A 22,011-nucleotide genomic window follows, 5' to 3' on the forward strand; every position below is an offset into this window, starting at 1 on the left:
TTTTTATGCCAGCTACCTCAGGAAGATACTGGTCTTCCAGAACCTTCAAAGACCCTATTAAACAAGCCATTTTAACTCTGAACACTCAATTCATGCAGTTGAATGACATGAGCCAGCAGAGTGTTCTAACAGGACAGGAGCAGTACTTAAGTTTCTTATCTGTGGCTCTAAACATTTCAGGAGATGGCAAGAATCAACGTAGCTGCAACAATTTTTTCCCATCCTTCTATTTACTGGGAGACCCCCTTGACTTTACTCATGAATGTCTGTTTTTAGGAAGATGCGAAAAGAAAAATATTTCTAAATGTAAGCAAGTACTACCTTTCTTAGCTATAGTATGTATATGAATAACGAGGTACTTGGATTTACTACTTGCTCTTTCTAGTTCACAGGCAATTGCTAAAGTTCTCGTTATCAAAATTGTCCTGTTACTTATGATATTCCTATATTCTGAGGTAGGGAAGGGTTAGCAACCATGAAGGAATTGAAATGCAAGGAGGAAACCGAGGTTGTGGCTCAGACATTATATAATAATCTGGTCTCAGTATAAAAACTATCTGTCTTCAAATTATACAGTGGTTTGACTTTGGTAAAATTCTTTTCTTGAAAATTACAACCAAGCCAGGACCCACATTCTTGGCCTTCTTAAATTTACTAAGTGTTGATGATTTTGGTACTGGTTACATTATTTAACTGCGAATCAAAACTGAGACAAGTTTGTATTTGACAGTTATGTTTTGTATTCCATTCAATATTAATACATTTCTTTCAGCTGTATTTTTCTTCAATTGTTATATTTCTAAAACTTTTATTGAATTGGAACCAAAAGAGAATTACAATTGGCAATGTGGGCCTAGAACCTTTGTCAAAGTGAAAACTGAATTAGCTCTTCCATGCAAGTTTATAATGTTCGTGGTCTCAAGCACATTCTGGTCCTTCACTGTAACTTGTCAATGGGCTTTTCCCATTTGAAATAGACACAAACTTCTTGAGGCTTTTAATTTTTACAATAGAGTGGTACCAGCACAATCAAAGACCGAAGAAAAACAAAATGTGAGAGGGAAGAACACAAAATGCAAACACAGCACACAAAGGTTTGTTTTGAAGCTTTCATCCATACAGAAGTTAACCTGCAGTTTGGGTTTGGTTTTTTTTCCATATTCCCAAGCTTTTTTTTTTTCTTTTTTGAAGTGCTCTGGAGAAGAGTGCTTATGTTTTACCAGACATAAACAGAAAGAACCCGAGAACTGTGTTTTGCACAGAAATCAGTTCATATGCCTGAAGAGGTTTTTCCCTGACTATTTCCATAATCTACTTCTAATTTAGTTGAAAAATAACATTAGTCAAATTTTTTACTCATGTTACTATTAATTAGGACTGCTGTAATGCAAATATGCTTGTCAGGAAACTACATCGTAACAACCACAAGAAATGCAAAAAATATATTGGAGAGAAATGTTTTAGACATCATTAGGAAAACAGCTCCCCTAGATACAAACTATTCCCCAGAGTCAGGAAGATATACTTAATTTATTTACATATAAAGAAACTTTGCAATCTACAACAAACAGTAAGTTGTACTTTATACTTAAGTAATGTTATGACTTATTAACAAGCTATAACACAATGAAGTCATGAATAGCTGTAGAAATGTTCTAACAGTGATACATCACACAGAAGAAATGTACATTTAAGAGCACTAGAACAGCATTTTGTCAATTATTTATGTCCAATTCTAGAACAAACACAATAAAACCAATAAAATTAGCAGGTACAAAAGAGATTTTTATTTTTGTAGATTTCCTTTTTAAATATGGGCCCGTTTTCTCTAGTCTCACGTGATCCTGCCAACATGAATTCAGTTTCTCTGTATAGCAAAGCATGCTGCCAAGTTGTAACGCTGCCAATTATGTCTGTCAAGACCTAATTCAGGACCCCAAATTTTTCTTAAAAAAATATGTCAGCACCAACAGCATGTCTAAAAATGACTGCTGCTGGCTGTAACTTGCTTTTCAGAGGCATATGTGATAAAAGCATTTAGGTATTTGGTCTTTTTCACTACTTGAAGAAACAGGATAATGAACTATATCAAAATCCATCATGAGCAGACAAGCAAAACTGAGTAAGCGCTTGGCATCCATATGCATACACAGACATGAGGTGCACCTGTGACTATCACACCCACAAAACACAGTAGCTGTTGAGGATTCACCTGGCTGGGAAATTAGCCCATATGGCCTATTCCTGATGTTAGAAAACACTTTCTTAATGGTTTTTTTATCCCTCAAAAAAATCACTATTCAAATTTTAAATGGGATATTTGTACATTTATGGATTTGTATGCACTCAAATGCAAGAGAACCACTCCTGCAGACAGTTTTGGTTGTACTTTCATAGTATAGGGGATTCTGCTGCAGTAAAGCCTCAAAAAATTCACATGTTCTCCCACTCCATCTGGACATGCTCAACCTGACAGTTTTGCACACACTGCTCATGAGTTTCCAAAGAACAATTCTTTGTCAGGCTGCGTCATAACTAGAAAAAAAAAAAAAAGGGAAAAGCCAGCAAAAGGTTGTAACTGAAACCTGGATCAACTTACTGATTTGACTTCCAGCAATATTTTTCTACCTCCAGTGGTTAGCACTACTCAGTGGGTAGTACAGGAGTATGACAAAAGCGGTAAGGGGAAAATTCCTAAGCTAGCAAAACTGAAGCTACAGTTACTGGGAAAACACAAACCCAGCCAGTTCACAGTTACCAGTTCACAGATGACTGATCCACTTTTTTTTCCAACTGATTAAGAAATCACAGTTTAAGATTGCCAGGTGATAACTGAGAGTAGAAAGCAAAAACAGCAAAGAAAAACAAAACTGATGATATTGTAAAAAGCCTAAAGATTACTAATGACTCCAGAAATAGCCACTCCAGGTCAAAATTCTGGCTCCATATTCTCTCTCATCCTCTTACTAAAAAGTAGTTTCATAACAGCAGTAAAACCGTTCATTGTATTTCATTCCCTTCAAGAGCTGAAGTGAAAGAAAAATAAAACAACAGTGACAAAATATGCTCAAGATGTACTTTATGAGACTGGTAATACATGCCTTGGGCAGTTGAAGATCTTCAGTCTTTGGCCTTGTGCTACACAACACACCCAAGGAATATATTAATGGCCCCATAAAAACATACCCTGTAATGACTTGTGGCTTAAACAAACATACTTGTCTTTCTCTTTTCCTCCTCCGAATATTGGATGCAGTAGAACTCCACCAGTCTTCAGTTCATATGCCACTATTTGATCTAACTCCTAAAAAGCACAACATACATAAGAGCAAGTATAATTTTGAAAAGTAAAGAAATTATATAAAGAAGACAGAAAAGCTTTTCATATCTTTGTTTAAGCCATACTTCCTAATTAAACTTGTTTACAAACACAAAGAGCATTTTAAAATCAGGGATGTTCCTCAGCATGGCAAACACTAGTAGAACTGTAGAAATCAGCACGTAACACTTCTGGGTCTGGATTGTGGGTCAACCCACAACAATATTTAACTACAATTTACTGAAAAACTGTTCAATAAATTGTCTCTGATGAAAAGAAATAAAAGGGATCACCAGGAAGAATCAGAGAATGTGATGAGAAGAAGAGGAAGAAGATACACATCTTTCTGTGAATGAATGTTACTGGCAAAGAATGATCAGTCACTTCTACTATCACTAGAAAGTACCTGTCTCAGAGCATTACATTTGGAAACGTAGGGTTGAGACTGAAATTTATTTTCCAAGGAAAGAAATTCCCTCAATGGGGATTTTTTCCTGTTTCATTTTTTCATTTAGTACTTGAATGATACTAAAAGATACCCATCCCAGCTAACACTGGAGCCCTTCTGAGTTATATGGACGGCCATCACAGTATAACAAATTCACCAAACATATCTCCTTATGAATCCCATAGTAGAAGTGTTAAAAAAACTGTATTTCACTTTAATGCAAAAGCCCAAACAAAAACAGAGGAAAATCAGTTGCACAGAGAGACAATGAAAATTATTACTCATAAGGCAGTCACAGAAATGCATTTTGGTTTGGTGTTCTTCCTTGCAGCAACTGGGAAGAATACTCTTAAGTAACTCACAACATTTCTTTATATTGCAATGCCAAATTATACTATATTCTGGTTTGATATTGCATCTTCTTTGATTTAAAATGCCTGAAAGACACAGAAAATGCTACTATTACTTTGTTACCTGTTTAATCCAGTGACGATATTCATTAACACCAAAGGTTTTTTTCATCCAAAGGCCATAAATATAACCAGAGATTCCCTTTAGCACCCATTCATCTGACCTATAAATAAGAAAGAAGCATGAATTATAGCACTTCAGAAAGTATTTTGTAAGGGATGGTATTTTTGACCAGCTCAAAATAGTCATGAATTTCAGAAGGTTATATAACTTTTTTAAGTCAATAGGAGTCTGATGAGCTGTGAACCAATTTATGTAACTTGGCATCTGGACGGGACCGATGAAACTGAAAAGCCAGTGAAAACTGAACTTTTACCACAGAGGCCCAGATTAAAACATATTAAAAAATCCCTATTTTAACTGAAACAGTAACAACGAAACAGTGGAAATTGACACTGAAGTTAAAACAACTGCTAATATATGACCTTAATCCCTTGATAAAAATCTCAATGCAATGTAGAATATCTGGACAGCAAGTAGATAAAATATCTATCTCACAATTTGGTGGACACTCATTTAAATATCTCTTGTGACAGTTAGGTTCTAAAACAGTAAAATATGGATAAAAACTACAAATTTACCATGACCTAGAATTCTAAACATAACAATGACATACAGGGTATGATGAAGTGAATAAAAGAAAGACATTAAAAAAGGGAGTTCTTATGAGGGAGGAGTGGTGCGGCAGTTCATGCAGGCAGGGCGAGCAGGGAACAACCCCACAGCCTGTTTAGACAAGCAGAAGTCAGAGAAGTGCCCCAGCTTCAGCTTCAACCTAGCAAAATAGTGAGCACTTGCCTAAGGACTAAAGCCAGGGCTCAGGTGGACAAAACCCAGGTGAAGGTCAATGCATCCACCCATACAAAGCCGGTCAGTAGAGAAGCTTCAGTCCAGGTGGAATGCAAGGAGTATTTAGACTGCTTAGGGACCTATGCTTCTGAGGCAAAAATGTGTCATAGGTGCCCTCAAGTTCAAGAACTGCAGAACCTGGTGAAAGAGCTGCAGGAAACTGAGTAGGCTCTGTAGTATTAGAGGGGAAGAAGCTCAGAAAGATGGAGGCTTCCACAATCAGGTGCAAGCCTCCAGTGAATCCAATAAGTCATGGACCCTGGTTACAAAAAAAAGAAAGGCAAAGGCTCGTCTTCAAAGCCCTCCTTCCAGAGTGCCCACTACAAAATTGTCTTTACTATGGAAGCAAGCTAGAAATAAGGAAGAGAGCAAGAGAAACTGTAATAGCACAAATATCAATTTAAAAACACATTGATTTCTTTTTAGCCAGGGATACTTTGGGACATAACACTTTTGCCATGTAAAAAGTAATGGGCTTCTTGTCCCTGATATATGAAGTGTATGCAAAAGGCTCTAAAATAAATACTGATCAGAACTGCAAGAGACAGATTTTCTACAAGATGGAGTTACAGGCAGCTTACCACCCCAAAGAACTGGCCTGTTTGACACTAATGTCTGTGTTCTCCTCCCTAAACTTCCTCATAATGTGTTAGTTCTGTGCTCCTACTGTACTTCCTATGCAGGCCACATTTCTTCATCCTAAATAACTGACAGAAAGTTACTGATTATAGAAAAGAGTCTCTCTTCTAAAATTTCCAGGTGCCAAAGCACATCACCACATTTAGTAGCAATAATTTCTGAGAGAGGTTATGTTCAATCTCTACAGACTTTGGAATATTTATCTTTTCCTTTCTAACAAAACAAAAACGTCCACGGATTTTCATTTATTGAATTGGTTTTGTTATATTTCTTTATTTTCTATTGCTTTCTTCTGCAGTTAGTGTTTCACTTATTCTTCTGATAAAATGCAACATGCAAATTAAAATGTGAGTTTTTTAGACTTTCCCCATTTCCTGGAGAATACAATGTCGAAGCACTTACCAGGACATTCTGGATATAAAACATCCAAAGAACTGCTGGGCCAGAGCCTGTGCTAAGCACCTCCTCGTCAGTGGAGTTTCATCTATAATCATTGCGCTGTGTAAGAGATTTGTGCTGGACCCCAGTAAAAAGAAAATAACACAATATGAGCACCAGCTCCAAAGAAACAAAACAGAGACCTTGCTTTAAAAGCCAAAACAAATAAAATAATTTACTGGTTTTCCAATGAGATTGTAACATCTTTTTAAAAATACCTTTAATCCAGCCAGTTCTCTTGGTATTATCATCTATATTCAGCTCTCTGTAGAGCCAAAGCAGTTTGTTTTAACTGGTGAAAACCCTTTGAATTCCTGGTACCTAATCCTAGCTGAGGAAAAAGAAAACAACCAAACTTCTGTGCCTAATTTGACCTTAAATATTTCATGCATGGTGTTTCTAATTCAGAAAGCAAGCCACTGCGAACTTTTTCTTTAAGAAGATACAAATCCAACATCTTTACAACAGATAAAATTAGAAATGCTGTTAAAAGCCTGTAATGTCAACAAAAGCCAGCCTTTTCAATCTAGAAAGGCTATAAAAATAATAAGAGCTTCAAATATTTCTCAGAAGTCTTGGATCTAGAGCTCCTAGACCTGTAGGGATTTAGAACATCTAATTTACTCAAATACTAACCTGAAAATACTCATGGATGCATAAGCAGCTACTTCAACATAAGCTTCATCTATAAAAACAGTCTTGAAACAGGAGTAGGGATAGCGGCAGGTAAGAATCTCCTCATAAAATTCAAACACCTCATGAAGGTATGATGTGGTATGTTTGAGCAATGGGAGGAGTTGTGGTAAGCAGAAGTGAGTCACCTACAAATATATTTAAATCCATAAATGTCAAGTATGTCACATAACAGAGAAAAAACCTCACAACACAACAAATACATTGCTGCTGTAAATTTAACAGAAAAAAACATTTTCAAGCTGTGATAATAACCATTATGGCAGAGTAGTGAACTACCACGTCAACCTTAACTGTGACAGCAACAACAGCGACATCTACTAATTAAAAATAGATTTCATTTTTCTTTCATTTTGCAATCCGATGTCTTAGTATTTTTCTATTATGCAGTAAAGAATTTGCTAATTTCAAATCAGCCAAGGCATGCTACTGTTTATAGGACTTGTTACAGCTAAAACTACAAGCAACCTTTGATATTATTGGTTTTCACAAACTTAAGACAAAGCCAAAGATACTGACTTCAGCAGTGACACAAGAACCAAGCTGAGAATTATTTATAACTTCTGGTCATCTCCATTGAAGTCAAGACATGTATCAGTTTGTATTTCTGAAACATCAACAACTCCCTTTTTTTAACAGCTATTACCTTTCTCAAGTGAGTATGCTGAGCCAGTAAAAGTCAACAGAATACCATTGCTGAGGACTAGAATCGGGTGTTTGCCTTTGGATAAAGTAAAACATGGCTATTTCACGGTATTTTCCTACCGTGCCTTCAGAAGAAGAATATACAGGCCAGTCTTTATGACAAATTGGTAACTTAACCTGCCTGCCAAGTCCATCCATACCCATCTGAAACTAGATGCAAATACAAATTGGTGGACTTCAACATTATGGCAACAATCTGTTAAGAATGAAAACTCAGTGTTAAATTTAGTTCAGAAGACTACTCAGTCATGTAGCAGTAATTGTCATCTACTACTAGCAACAGGATGAGTTTAAAGCTATTTTGAGAACTATGTTTTTACCAACTCCAACTAAATTAGCCCCATAAATTCAGCCATAAATGGAATTATTACTTGTTCAAAGGCTTTACTTTGGAGACAAATTTAAATACAAGCATTATTAGACAAGCTTTATCACCTAAATGTAATAATGGAGGTCATACCTAGGCAAACCAATGTTTGACCAATATACACTTGTTGCAATTAAAAATAGTCACTAATTCTATAAAAAAAAAAAAAGAGGATCTGTGAAGATTATTACCTCGTGCATGTATGGATCAACAAGGATTTCAAAAGGTCCTATTGCCAAGGATATGTTAGAAGCTGCTGTTGGAATAGTCAGCATGTAATGAAAAGTCTTCTTTCGCATATCGTGGGTATATACAGTTTCTACCAAATCTCCATTCGAAACAGCCACCATTGCAGCATCTACAGTGTACTCAAGTTTCCAGGTACACAACTCAGAATATGAATCAACACAAGGAAACCAAAATCTAGGGAAGGGGGAAAAATGGTTAACAATTAGACTTAACAATGATACTCTCTTTTTCACAGATGATTTTTCTCTCAAGTTCTAAACTGTATTCTTAAATACTTTGACTTATTGACTCCTACTATACATTAATTTTATAAATCACGACAAGGTTTTTTTGCTATTACATCCTCTTAAGCTAAGAAGACTAAAATACTGAATTGTCAGATGTTACTTCACATCAGTAAGCTCCTTTTCAAACACAAATTAAGTTTTAGAATTTTTCAAACTTGTAAGAATTCAAACAAATTCCTCATTTTTCCTAGACTTTGAGATCAAATAGGAAATACAGTCTAACATCCAATAATAGCTTTCTTACCTCGTAGAATTTTGATAACCACATGAAAAGACATGAGCCCCTCTTTCTGCCATGCTGCCCTCCATGTTGGGTACCACAAAATGAAGGCCTCCTTTTGGCTGGTCCAGAGAAAAGTTTATATGCACCTTCAGGACTTTTAACTCTGCAGCATCAAGACCAAAAGTGGAGTAAATACATACGACTTGTGTAAGAATTATTTCTGAACCATCATTTAGATTTTTACTCTTGTTTTTTCAAGATTATGTGTTTACTTCATTTTCATGGACCTCCAGGTACACTAACAAAGCACATCTCAAAAGCTTACAAAAGTGAGATCTCTTAAGCTTAACTTATAGAATATGAGCTTATAAGAATCTTTATTAATTAATAAAATTTGCAATTAAAGAGTTAAAATTTCATTGTCCAAATTCTCAATAGTAAAGAACTTTTATACAGTGATTGTACCCTAATCATGACCTTCTCTGTACCTTCTTGAAATAGTTTTCTACAAAACCTGCATGTAACAGGCACATTCTTAAAAGACAAGTTATCATCACTTGCAGTCTCTTAAAATCTCTTGTTATAGTTAAAGCTTTTACTGTAACTTAAGTGTCTTTGCTTTGGTTTAGTTTCACAAAAATCTCCCCTATGAATAGACTGGCAAGAAAAGAAATTCAGGCATATGCTGAAATTTATCCAACATGTCTCACCATATTCTGGCATTCAAGTTTTGAAAAGAAAAATTCTACCTGTTTGAGTATTTCCCCTTCTAGGCTTCAAAGTAAAGCAACAGGAATTTAAACAAAAATTAAAATAAACAAAAGTGTCTTTCCCATTCAGCTGTATATGACAACACTGCACTGAGTCAACTTCACAATACAGTTGTTATCCTCTCACCATGAAACACATGGGAAAAAATTGATAAAACCATATTAGAAAACAACCTGAGAAACTAATAAAATCCATGTAAGAAAATAATAAACGATGCAGAATGCCTTATTAAAAGTTACTTGTTCCAGGATTATTTATAAATTTATAAAGCATCCTACTTTTCACTAAAATCAGTTTTAAAATGAACATTCTTCAAAGTGAGACGGGGAAAAAAATCTCTAGCATTTAAAAATAAAAGCATATAGACATATTCTTGTAAATTATTTTCTTTGTTGGATCACATATATGATAAGAAGCTCCAAAATTACAATTCAGCACCCAGTATACTCCATTACACCCACTTAGTCATGTATATTTCTGGGCTCATGACCACTCAAGAGTTTGTCACAAAGTCTTGCACCCACTTCTCCATATTACCAAGAAGTGTGAAGGGATTTTTCAGACTTCAACTGGAAAGATATGGGTGAGGAAGAAGAAAACGGTAACCATCATTTCATAAAATAATGTAATGCTACTTCTACTTATTTAAATCTATGCAAACTTGTAGCTAACAGCTCTAAGGTATCTTAAATTAAGCATTCAGTATGGTCTCTTTGCTTTACCATCAACATGCTTCCACAGCTCTGAGGGAACCTTAATGCAGAGTTCTCCATTTCCAGCATCTGGGTCCACAGCACTGACTGCTGCCGCATAGGCATTGGAAAAATAGTTGAGATTCCTCCTGTCAGAAATACTCAGTTAATTCTTAAAGCACATGCTGAACTATGAAAAACAACTTTGGAAGTTGTATGAGTTCTATACTGAATATCACAGTGCACGTTCAAACAAGTATTTTGGTTTGTTTTTAAAGGAATGGAGGGAAAAAGGAAGAGTAATGACAAGACATAAAAACTCAGAACATAAAACCAGGCGCTTATAGAAGTGATGCGTGATCGAAAAGGTTTAATCAGTAGCAATCCCCAATAAATTGGGCAGTAATAATTAAGCAGTAATAATCCCCAATAAATACTATGAGAAATGCTCACTGGTCTTTTCTTCTAGCATAGCATCATAGAATAGTTTGGGTTGGAAGGGATCTTCAAAGGTTATCTAGTCCAACCTCCCTGCAATGAGCAGGGAGATTTTCAACTCAATCAGGTTGCCCTGTTCAACTTGACCCTGATTTTTTTCCAAGGACGGGGCATCTACCACCTCTCTAGGTAGTATCTATCATAGTAAAAAGCATCTTCAGTCTGAATCTACCTTCTTTTAGTTTGAAACTGTTACCCCTTCTCCTATCACAATAGGCCCTGCTAAAAAGGTTGTCCCCATCTTCTTAGAAATCCCCCTTTAAATACTGAAAAGCCACAATAAGGTCTCCCTGGAGAGAACAACCCCAACTCTATCAATCTGTCTTTATAGGACAGGTGTTCTATTCCTCTAATAAGTTTCATGATCTTCTCTGTCTTTGCTCCAACAGGTCCATGTCTGTTTTGTACTGAAGGCCCCACAGTTGGACGCAGCACTGCAGGCAGAGTCTCACCAGAGGAGAGGGGTAGAATCACCTCCCTCGACCTGCTGTCCATGCTGCTTTCGATGAGGCCCAGCATACAGTTGGCTTTCTGAGCTGTAAGCACACATTGCAGGCTCTTGTCCAGCTTTTCACCCATCAGTACACTCAAGTCCTCAGCAGTGTTGCTCTCAATCCCTTTACCTCCCTGCCTGTATTGGTTCCGGGGGCTGCTCCAACCTAGGTGTAGGATTACTGCACCACAATGTAGTAAATTAATTTTTGTCTGTGGACTCCACTCTTCCATGGAATCTGAAGTCCACACAAAGCAGACATGATCTCATTTCACGATTTTACTTTCTTCTAAGCATTCACCACCCACAGAGAAAACAGCATTCAACCCAAATTATAATGCTTTACTTGGAAAAATGATGCGTAATTAACCACGCCAGCACCAGCCTATAGATCTATATACGTAACACATCATTTTTATATACTAGCCTTCCACATCTAAAAAAACTTTTTTAAAACACTGAAATATGTTAAGCATGTATTTTCATGCAGTTCTTCATCTTTGGCAATAATGCTGCACAAATTCCCTGGCATCACTACCAAGACTGAGAATGTTAGGAGCAGTAAACTCATCTACTTTGCCTGGAAGCTTCTGAGAGCAGGACATGAATAGTAAGTGGGAGCATATGAGCATAGAAACACCCAGATCCCAAGTTTTAATGCATAACCATTTTTTCCTTTTGCATAGCTGAAGTATATCTAAAGACAGAATATGAAGTCAACACGTTTTAAAAGCACAAGGTTGAATTTGTACACTTGAATATACTATAACTTTGGCTATGGTTCCACAACAATCCAAAACAACTTAAATGCCAGTCAATGTGCTGTCTCCCAGTGTGAGCCACACATTCCTGCCCCCTCACTCATTAAGCAGACTACTGTTCATCTGACCCTGCAGTGAAGCATCTCAAAGTGCCAAACGAAAAAAAAGTTTAATATTTTTGTCAGACAGCTTTCCATTGGGTTAGCTCACTAATCTGACACCCTGAAGGGTGAAAGGAGTGTTACTACTGAGGCATGGGAGACTGTCAATAGAATCATAGTCATCCCAATGGATTTTGCTTTAAGTTGTTTTCAAATGACATCCTGGGGAGGCAAACAAACACCACTGGAAAAAAATGTCTTTAAAAAAAGACCGCATAACTAAAAACTATCTTGGTAATTACAGAAACTAGCAACAGAAAACAATAGTAACATTCTGTGAATTGTAATGGCTCCAAGTTTTTAATTTTCATCTAAACCGGTTTTGAAAAGTCACTATTACTGATAGGAGATTCCTCTCCAACACATCAGTAAGCAATTGCTCCAAGTTTGAAGGCCACAATGAGCTTGTGGTTATGTTTTAAACATCAATGGACTCATAGACAGGAAAAGGTAGACTCCACAAGGCTTAACATTTTATGGAAAACAGTCTATTCTGACATTTCTATTTTTGTGAAGTGTTCAAGTGGGTGATTCATTGTAAAAGGAAATCATTAAAGGCTTAGTACCACAGATTAATTTTTTAAAAGGTTGAACTATTCTCAATAAACTGGATATGGCTATTTTACCAAAAACAGAACACATGCCAAAAGTTACAGCCCAAGGAACAAAGATAAATTTTCCTAATGCTAAGTGTAGACTGACAATGCAAAACTAATATGCATTCACCTTTTTTTCCTGTTAGAGATACATTTTACGATAAGAATTCACCCAAAGCACTACTAATTACAGCCCATGTGCACGCTTGCAGATTGACTGGAAACAAGCAAATTTGCAAAGATGAATTTTCTAAAGCTACTCACTGATTTAAAATACCTTCCTGACAACTTTTCACAGCATCTCTCATTATTACCTGCAGAGGTGCTACTTAACTGTTACACAACCCAAACTTAAGAGTCTATTTATCACTTTCTTCCTTCAGTACTTACCAACTTGACAAAGTAAATTCTTTGATCCACATGTAATTTGTTACTCTTTATTATCTGTAAATCATTTACTATTTTACTTTGCTCCCTAGATACCATTAGTATTTAGTTTTGGAGTCCAACCCCGACATACATAACATATTATATAGAATATATTTTTTAAGATATATATAGTATGTACACATGTAGGCAATGATTTGAATCTTGGCATATTGAAAAATTTCACTTTCATTCTTGCCCAAGGTTAAGGGCACTGTCATCTTTCTTCAAAAGTCCTCTACATCTCTGTTTATTCCTACCAAAGTTTACATGAAGTTATGAGACAAGCATCATGCCAGTAGAAATGAAGGCTATTTACTGCAGCAAAACAACACATGCTTACTTCACCAGTCATTTTTCTATTTTGTGCATAGGCTAAAGGCTTGATCACTGACTTCTCAGAAGAAAGGATACTGCAAATTGCTCTCTCTCACAGTTTACTGCTGCTTGTAACTAAAGCAACTGAGAAGCTGGAGGATATCAAAACACTTTCATATTTTTGATGTTTACAAACCACAGGCCTCAAGTTAGGAGAAAAGCTGAACTAGTGAATGAATAGGTATACAGGGATGAAGGTTAAAATTACAGTGAATGGAGTATCTATGCACAGGAAAGCATTATGTGCACAAGACCTACCTATAAAAAATACACCTTCCATTACACAGAAGTAATAATAAAATGCAATAGCTTCTCAATCCTGCACCATCGTTATCACACAAACATGTGAAACATGTAAGGCAACTACAGGATCATCACAAACTTCACGTATCACAGATCAAACCACTGCATCAAAACACCAAACTTTTACTCTGGCTATTTAACACTTTACAATATTACCCATGGCATTAAGAAAAGAGAGATCTCCTTTGCCTGCTTTAAACTAAAAGGGGCTGAGGTACAAGCAGCAGTCTCAGTAATTAGAATACATGCTGTGGGATTTCCACGTATTGTAACCTGCTCCAAAAAATTCTATTTCCCTTACATTGGCAGAATTGAGAAAGCAACAATTTACAAGGAAAAGAGGGAAGATGAGGAGGAAAGAGGCAGCTGTAACTGCAGCCCTAAGACAAGACCCAAACAGATACTCTCCAACATTATTTGCAGTCTTTGCAAGATTTCAAACCATTTCTTATAAGTATGAGCAAAATGGGATTATCTGCCACCTTGTGTACACATGGTAAAACTATGTGAATTGTTTTATACCTTACAGCACTGTCCAGACATGTGCTAAGGCAGGGAGGAAGTGGCTGTGTTATCAAAGTTCATTCATCTATTCCGATACTAAAAAGCTATAATGTTCTGAAGCCTCAAGTGGAAACTACAACATGAAAGACTGACTTAATTTCTAGATAAATTATGGTTCAGGATAAACTGGCAATGGCATCAAAGCCAAAAATATATTTATATTTTCATAAATAAAACTAATGAAAGGTTTCTAATATTTTCTACAAAATCCACCAATTTTTATTTTTCTTTTTAATGAGGGCTTTTTTTGTCATTCAGCAGAAGCAACAATATATAACACCAAAAGGAAATAGTTTCCTCCTCTGCAACATCGAAATGTGACGTGACAGAGACCACATGTCAATGATCTTTGCATCAGTACATGATAAAACTCAAAAGTATAACTTGAACTGAAAACAAGTTGAAGGTTCAAATTCAGAACATAAAGAGCTGATCTGACAGATCTCACCCAAGAAGTAACAGAGAACATCATGGTGAGCCAGAAACAATTTCAGCTGATGCTGCTTGTATTTCACAGATAAAGACCTCTTTAATCTTGACTTTCTCATCTCTCTTTAACTATGTTTTCTTGCATGCCAAAATTTGCACAATATAAACAATTAACCATTTCACTCGACCTCCTATGAGCAAACACAACCTCTTAAGTCATAGATGTTGTAGCAAGTCCTCCAAAAGAAATAATTATAGTGGCTTTAAATACAGAATTTTTAATTTTTAAGAGATAAGGGAGTAAGAAGTCTTTACAATAGTTTAATTTGATAAAAAAGTAGGAAAGAGTCTATTAAATTAACAACTTTTTCTACATATTTTACATACGCTTTTAGAAATAAGATTTAAGAAAACCAAAAGTATTATCAAAAGCAAGAAAATGTATGCTTTTAAAGAAAATGTTTGCATGCAAACCCTTAAAACCTGAACTTTTTTTTTCCTGCACATCACAAGAACACGTAAAGATAGAAACCAAATTATTTTAAATAAGCAAGTTGCCAAGAACATTTCATTTCACATTTACTAGTTCAACAAACTACTGAAGAAAACTGTGCAAAACCTAAGTATCCCTGTAGCATTAGAAATGAAATCTGATACCTAATCTGTGTCCTGTTCAAAATAATTGCTATACTTTGTTCAGCTGCAAGGGCACAAAGGAAATCATCACTAAACTTGCCATAACAAATCGTTATTTGAAAGAGATGACAAGCTGATGAGATAATAAAGATTACTGCAAACCACTATTGTTTCTAGAAGTAATTCCTTGTAAAAATGGGCAGAGGAAACCCACTGACACTCTTTTTTTTTAGGTACTAATCCTGCCTTAAGAGCACAGACACTGTACTTAACCAAAACTTAGTTACCATTGTGTTCCATATGCAATTGTGATCAGGTATTTCACTGGAAAAAATATACATCTTATCTAATACTTTGTAACCCATGTAGCTTTTGACTTCTGAGATACATAAAAGAGGCATACTGCTTTTTGGTAAGGATATTTGGTGACCTCTGTCTTTCATAACTATGAATAACATGGAATTAGGAAATACACACATTCTTTTAACTTTGAATAGCCACGTGAAAACCTGTAGCACAAAAACAACGGGCCACAGTAGCTCTGTGCGAGAATATTTCACTTTTCATGCATTGTCCTCAAATTTCATTCACTCCTTTTAAACAGGATGATATGAAAAAAAGGATGACATTCCACTGTACCACTAATGGATGCTAAACAAAGAAACTCACTTTTTCTACAAAATGATAGAATTATCTCTCCTGATCCCTTTCTAAACATAATTAAGTGCTAACTCTGAGCATTTTATACGCTGCTCACATCTCCCTGAAGTTATTTGGGATTCAGTTATTACAGAATCACAGAATAGTTGAGGTTGGAAGGGACTTTTGGAGGTCATCTGGTCCAACCCCCTTGCTCAAGCAAGGCCACCTAGAGCCAGTTACCCAAGAGCATGTCTGGATGCCTTCGGAATATCTGCAAGGACAAAGACTGTACAACCTCTTGGGGAAACTGCCCCAGTGCTCAGTCACCTCCAGTGTAAAAAAGTGTTGCCTCTGTCAGTGGACAAAAGCTAAAATATATGACATTCCCTATGAATACATGGAAATGGTTTTCTACTGTAAGGGTCTTCAAACACTGGAGCAGGCTGCCCAGAGAGACTACAGAGTTTCCATCTTTGGAGATACTTAAAACCATCTGGACACAGCCCCATGCAATGTGTTCTATTTGACCCTGCTTGGGGTCAATAGCAGAGGGTCTGGATTGGGTGATCTCAACCAGGCCTTTCCAACGTAAAGGACTGTGATTTCATAACAACTGCTGTTCAATGAGTTCTTTAACAATTCATCAAACTGTAAATTAAACCAAGCAAGCCAAAAGAGGGTGTGAAAATACAGACATAAGTTTCAGTACAAGGAGGTTAGTGAAAACACCGTGTTTCTCTTACTAAAAAACAGATACAAGACTTTAACCAAAGTCTCTTCCCATATCATTTCCCTGAAACATTCAAATTTCAAATTGAGTTTAGACAACATTCTAACACTTATACCCTAATCTATGATGCTAATAAAAAAATGAAAGTTTGATTCCTTTGGAAAGACTAAAAGCTTCACTTTCTAACTCTTCAGAACAATTAGAAACTCCCCATTGAGGATTCTGACTTACTGAGCAATAGCAACAACAACAAAAAAATCAAGTAACAAACCATGTAGGAATTACAGAGTTAAACTCAAGCAGTTTAGTATCAAGACTCAAACAAAACTTCAGAACTCTGATATTCAATTCAGTGCCCTATAGAAATGAACACTGTACTTCCAAACTGAATCACTAAAACTCTGGCATAAGTGATGAATAAAGGACTACAGAGTGTCTGCCATGAAGAACCAGTTCAAATCCAAGGATGCATAACTTACGATAAAAAATAGCACTTGAATCTCAGTAACTGAACAACAGAAGTTCTTTTTAATACCCTTGTTTTCGGGTAACAGTCAGAGTGGAGTCATCTTTAATCTGAAAAATGAGATGGGCTAAGAAGTATCTCAAAAGTTCCAGCCATTAAGCCAATGGGTCGAGTACCTCTTACAGATCTGGTTACATCACTTGAGAATGTCACTGTTCTCACAAATCTTGCGAGCAGGACTACATCAACTCTGTGCACTTTGCTTCAAAGTCTAACTAGTTCCTATCTGCCTTCATCAGCTCTGAGTTACACAAGGTGGTATCACCTCCAAAGCTGCTTACTGAGCCCTCTCCATCTTTCCAGCTAGCAAATCTCTCAATCACTGTCCAAGGTGATACAACAAAGCTGAAGGACAGTAATAAGCATCTTAATTTATTAGTCCAATAGTTAACCTGATGTAATCACATGATTTGCCTCATTTGCCTATTATTTGATTCAAAGCAATAAGCTTATTATAGAAAAGGCTATCGAGATATGTTTCATAAAATCAAAAACAATTCTTACAAAATCTTATAAGAATATAGTCCCAAGGACTTTGATACCACATTTATATTCTTCAGTTTAAAAACAGGAACAAAATTCATCATCCAATCTGACATTCAACCATGAAAATCAGAACAACTTTTGAATGATAAATTATCAGAACACAGTAGTTTTGGAAGACATAGTATTAGATTGATGCAATCAACTGTGCTGGAGTAAAAAACAAACAAAAAAGAAGCCACAAAAAACCTCACAAAAAATACAACTAAGGGCAATCCTCTCATATGAATGTAGCTGCACCACTGTAAAACATTCTCTACAAGAATATAAACAAAATGCTTTTGACACAATAATGTAACCAAATTTTCTTTAAATAAATGAGAGTAAAAGCAAAAAGTTCAGCATAGATAAATCTGAAGTGCATCAAAAATAAAACATAGCCAGAGATACTGTCTTACCAGGGGAAAAATACACAAGAAGGACAGTTTTCTAAAGTATTGAGGATACTAGTGGAATCCACCACTTTCTTCCCCATAAAGTACTTCTAAAACAGTTTCTGATACTTTTACAGGACAATAAAAAGAAATGTTAGGAAAATAATTTCTAAAGAAGAACAGCATAAGAGTCAAAACTGCCAAAAAACTTTCCCAAAATTAAGTCACAATAACAAAAGTCACCATCAGGAAATCACCAGCTAAAACTTGCCAGTACAATGAAATAGGTGACACTTAACAGCAACAAAAGATACTACCTCTGCAGAGTTTTTAAATACATCACTTACTGCTTTGATTCATGGTGACAAACCTCCAGTGTTGGATCGTTATAGATGAAAGCTGCTTCTAAATCATTGACTCTTACTCTGTAAATCCGGCACTGTTTACTGTTCAGTTTGATTCTATTCAGGTTTGCAACTGTCGGAAAGATTGTCAGTTCCACGTAACCCTATGAAAACACAAATCAAAACCTTCTGTGAAATCTTTATAAACTCACATAGTAGAGATCTATTAAAAAAAAGCCTTATTAATGCATTTCAAAGCAAAACTGTAGGTTAAAACATGTTAACTTATTTTAAAGGGAAATTGGTTTGCCCTTTTAAACGTCTAGGGGACATTTTCTTTCCTATCATTGAACAGGTGAATTTTCTCAGCTGTGAAATAAGCCAAAACTTCAACATAACAGATACCTACGTTGGTTTCACTGGAAATTATCTGCTCCTATTGATTAGGCTTCAAGTTACTAGCATTATTACGTTTTTCATCACTTTATTTCAGTGTTTGGTATCTAAGCTTAACAAAAGGATTTTTAAAACCTAAACAGATTCCAATTCGGGAGATCTTCAAATTCACAAAAAGCCTCGATGACTTCCGGCAGAAACCTCTTCAAAGCCCCAGTAAACCCAGATATAAGCTAGAATACTCTACAACCCTATGCCCAACATCAGCTAACACTATTGAATATCAACTCTGAGTTACAAATTGCTTTGTAATATTATTTACAGTGCTGTGATCTTCTTCTAGAAGACTTTCCTATAAAGAAGTTGAACAACGTAAATAGTTTGTGTGTGCAGTTTTTTTCTTCTAAATGTATGAAGAAAACCCAGACTTTCAATTTCTACTTTCACATTTTATTAATAAAAATACTTACTACAACAGATTTTCTCTGAAAATTTATGTTGTTGATACAAACTACCTGGTGAGTTGTGCTGGAAAAAAAGAACAATTTAAAATAAGTGAGGTTTTGCACAAATGTCAGCTTTAAAAATAATATTTCAACCCTTTTTTAAAAAAAATAGCTCATACAGAATCTATGTACATACAAATAACTATGTGACACATAGCATGTGCTTAAGTAAGGAGGATTCACGATTGTCTAAGTCATGAGAATGATGTATTATCCAATGACAGATTCAGAATTTATCTACACATGAAAAGCTATCTGATAATAAGAGTGATTCTACTTAGAAATACATTTGTGTTACAGACTTATAAAGAAATCAAGGAGATATAAACAGAAATACATAAAGACCCACTGGAATCCACAAGCAACTGCTTTACAGCTTGGTTACAACCAAAATAAGGAGTGTGTAGAAATGACAATTTGCTTCACAAAGCTGATTCTTCTAAATGAAAGCATTTTTTAATATATAAATGTCCTTCAGACAAAAGGGTTTTACACAGCAGTAAGAACAAAATAGGATAGCAGGATCCATAGCGCTGATATCCTGTGAAGAGATGTCCAGGATTTGAAAAGCACAATCTAATAACCTTTATGAGGCTGCACAGTAAAACATATACGTACAACACACATTTTCTGAAGGCAAGCTACACCATATGCAATAGTTCTGGCTCTCTCAGGTAAGCAATTTCTGATCAGACTGTGGCCTGTTTCAAATATGCACAACAATGGTCTCCAGTATACAGCAACTTAAGGGAAAAAAAAAAGAGGATACTTATAATTTATATGGCCTTGGACTTTCAAATCCTTTGTCTCCTTTCTTCCTGTTCATCCTGAACGCAGCACTTAACACACACTGCCGACCGTCAGACTGGCGTCAACATTACCCTCATGGGCCCTGCGATTTTGGTCGTATTTGATCACTCATCTCTCCAGAGAATCTGCGACTCCCAACAGTCAGGCATCTTCAGCTCGAGTGAACACCATAGTTACCGCACAAACAATATTCAGTCTTTCTACACAACCTTTCCTGAGCGCAGCACACGACCCTGCTCTCCACAGCGGGTTTGGTACCAGTTCAGAGGCTTCGTGCGCTGCACCTCTGCGGGAGCCACGTCAATGAACTCACTCAATGGCCGCAGCAAGGCCGCGGCCGGGGCTGCTGGGCAGGCGCCGGTGAGGGATCACTGCTCTGGAGAGGCAGCACCCTCCGCTGACAGCCGGGGCTGGCGGTGCCGAGCGGGCCGGGAAGACGGAGCGCGGGCAGCGCCGCGGAGCCCCCGCGGCCCAGCCTTATCGTCGCTGCGGAGGCGGGCAGCGGTGGGGCTGGGGGCTCCCGCGGCGGGCAGACGTCCGGGGCGGGCGGCTGGGGCCGGCCGGCATGCAGGGCTGCGGCGGCGCCGCGCCAAGCTCCCCTCACCAGCACGGCCACCGGCTCCCGCCGACGCGCTCTACCGCAGTAGCGGCCGCCATTTTGGCTGTCACCTTTGACCCCGGCGGTTGAAAGGTCACGACCCCTTCACGGAGCTGGATTTTCTGAAGGACAGGCAGTCTTTCGGCGCCTCGTTTTCCAGAAGGATGCTGTGCCCATGGCGGGACCAGCCGGAAGGACAAAAGAAATGAAGAAAATAAACGCCTCAAAAGAACCGAAAACACATCTCCAGGGCCGGGCCGTGCCCTCGTGCGCATGCGCGCGCCGGGTCCCGCGGTGCGCGCGGGGCCGGAGCGCGCCGTTCGCGCATGCGCACGGCGGGCAGCGGCGGGAGCCATCGCGGCTCGGCGCTGCACAGCCGCGGCGCTGCGTGCGGAGCGGGTCCTGCCCAGAGCCGCTCCGCTCTGCCAGCCTGGGCTTTGCTTGAACGGCGGCGTGCCCTCGCTTGCCGGCTGCCCTGCTGGCTGGGGCTCCTCTCGGGCCGCTGAGTACCGGCCCTGTTCGCAGTTCGTGTCCCCGCCGGCTGACCCCGAGAGCTCGTGCCACGGCTGCTGTGAGGGGGTTGTGAGGTGCCCAGCTGCCCCCGCGCAACCTGCCGACGGCCTTGAGTGCGAGCTCCAGCTCTGCCCACTACCGCTGGCTTCACACACCTGGGGCCCTCGCTACCGGCATTTGCACTACTGTCGCTGCCGTGGCACACAGCACTTCACCGGAACGCGCACAGTGTGCCTGAGGCCAGGGCGCACCCAACACCGATTTAGAGGAAGATGCCAACAGACATCAGTTTTCAGTTTTTAATCAGAAGAGGATGTAAGAGAATGCTGCTAGAAACACGGCCCAGAGCTCCAAAATGACCAATGACCTCTTTTCCCCCCATGGCGAGAGTGCTGTGTGTGTTTTTAGTTACAGTATCAGGACATAAAATGAAGTTTCTTCCTATCCCCGATGTATTTTATGAGCAAGTTTAGATTCATCTATTTTTTTTTTTAAATAAACACTTGCATCAAAGAAGGCAACAGAGTTAGTCCTTTCAGCACCTACAGTTCCTGAAACTTAGAAATCTCACTGTGAATGTCTAATAAAGCAAATTGGCAGCACCATGAACATGCAGAACGTGACTACATGTGC

The 22,011-nt window shown here is 37.8% G+C and overlaps 1 protein-coding gene across 3 annotated transcripts in view; it reads right to left on the minus strand.

Annotated features, from left to right (window-relative positions):
- Window positions 1–21,090, minus strand: part of TAF2 (TATA-box binding protein associated factor 2) — a 63,085-nt gene extending 41,995 nt beyond the window's left edge. For 2 of the 3 annotated variants that reach the window (XR_009818614.1, XM_061995047.1), the window contains exons 1-10: window positions 20,230–21,090; window positions 19,422–19,475; window positions 18,559–18,719; window positions 10,182–10,300; window positions 8,710–8,851; window positions 8,121–8,352; window positions 6,801–6,985; window positions 6,129–6,242; window positions 4,242–4,341; window positions 3,219–3,304 (exon numbers count right to left, since the gene is read on the minus strand). Coding sequence is in view for 2 of the 3 variants with exons in the window: in XM_061995047.1 (XP_061851031.1) it covers window positions 3,219–3,304; window positions 4,242–4,341; window positions 6,129–6,242; window positions 6,801–6,985; window positions 8,121–8,352; window positions 8,710–8,851; window positions 10,182–10,300; window positions 18,559–18,719; window positions 19,422–19,475; window positions 20,230–20,283 (1,247 nt within the window). In the remaining variant the exon portion in view is untranslated. The remainder of the gene's footprint in view (window positions 1–3,218; window positions 3,305–4,241; window positions 4,342–6,128; window positions 6,243–6,800; window positions 6,986–8,120; window positions 8,353–8,709; window positions 8,852–10,181; window positions 10,301–18,558; window positions 18,720–19,421; window positions 19,476–20,229) is intronic. The other variant, XM_061995048.1, reaches the window with a different exon arrangement.
- Window positions 21,091–22,011: the final 921 nt, after the last annotated feature.

The sequence above is a fragment of the Colius striatus genome, chromosome 4 (genome assembly GCF_028858725.1).
Source record: "Colius striatus isolate bColStr4 chromosome 4, bColStr4.1.hap1, whole genome shotgun sequence".
NCBI classification, from domain to species: domain Eukaryota; kingdom Metazoa; phylum Chordata; class Aves; order Coliiformes; family Coliidae; genus Colius; species Colius striatus.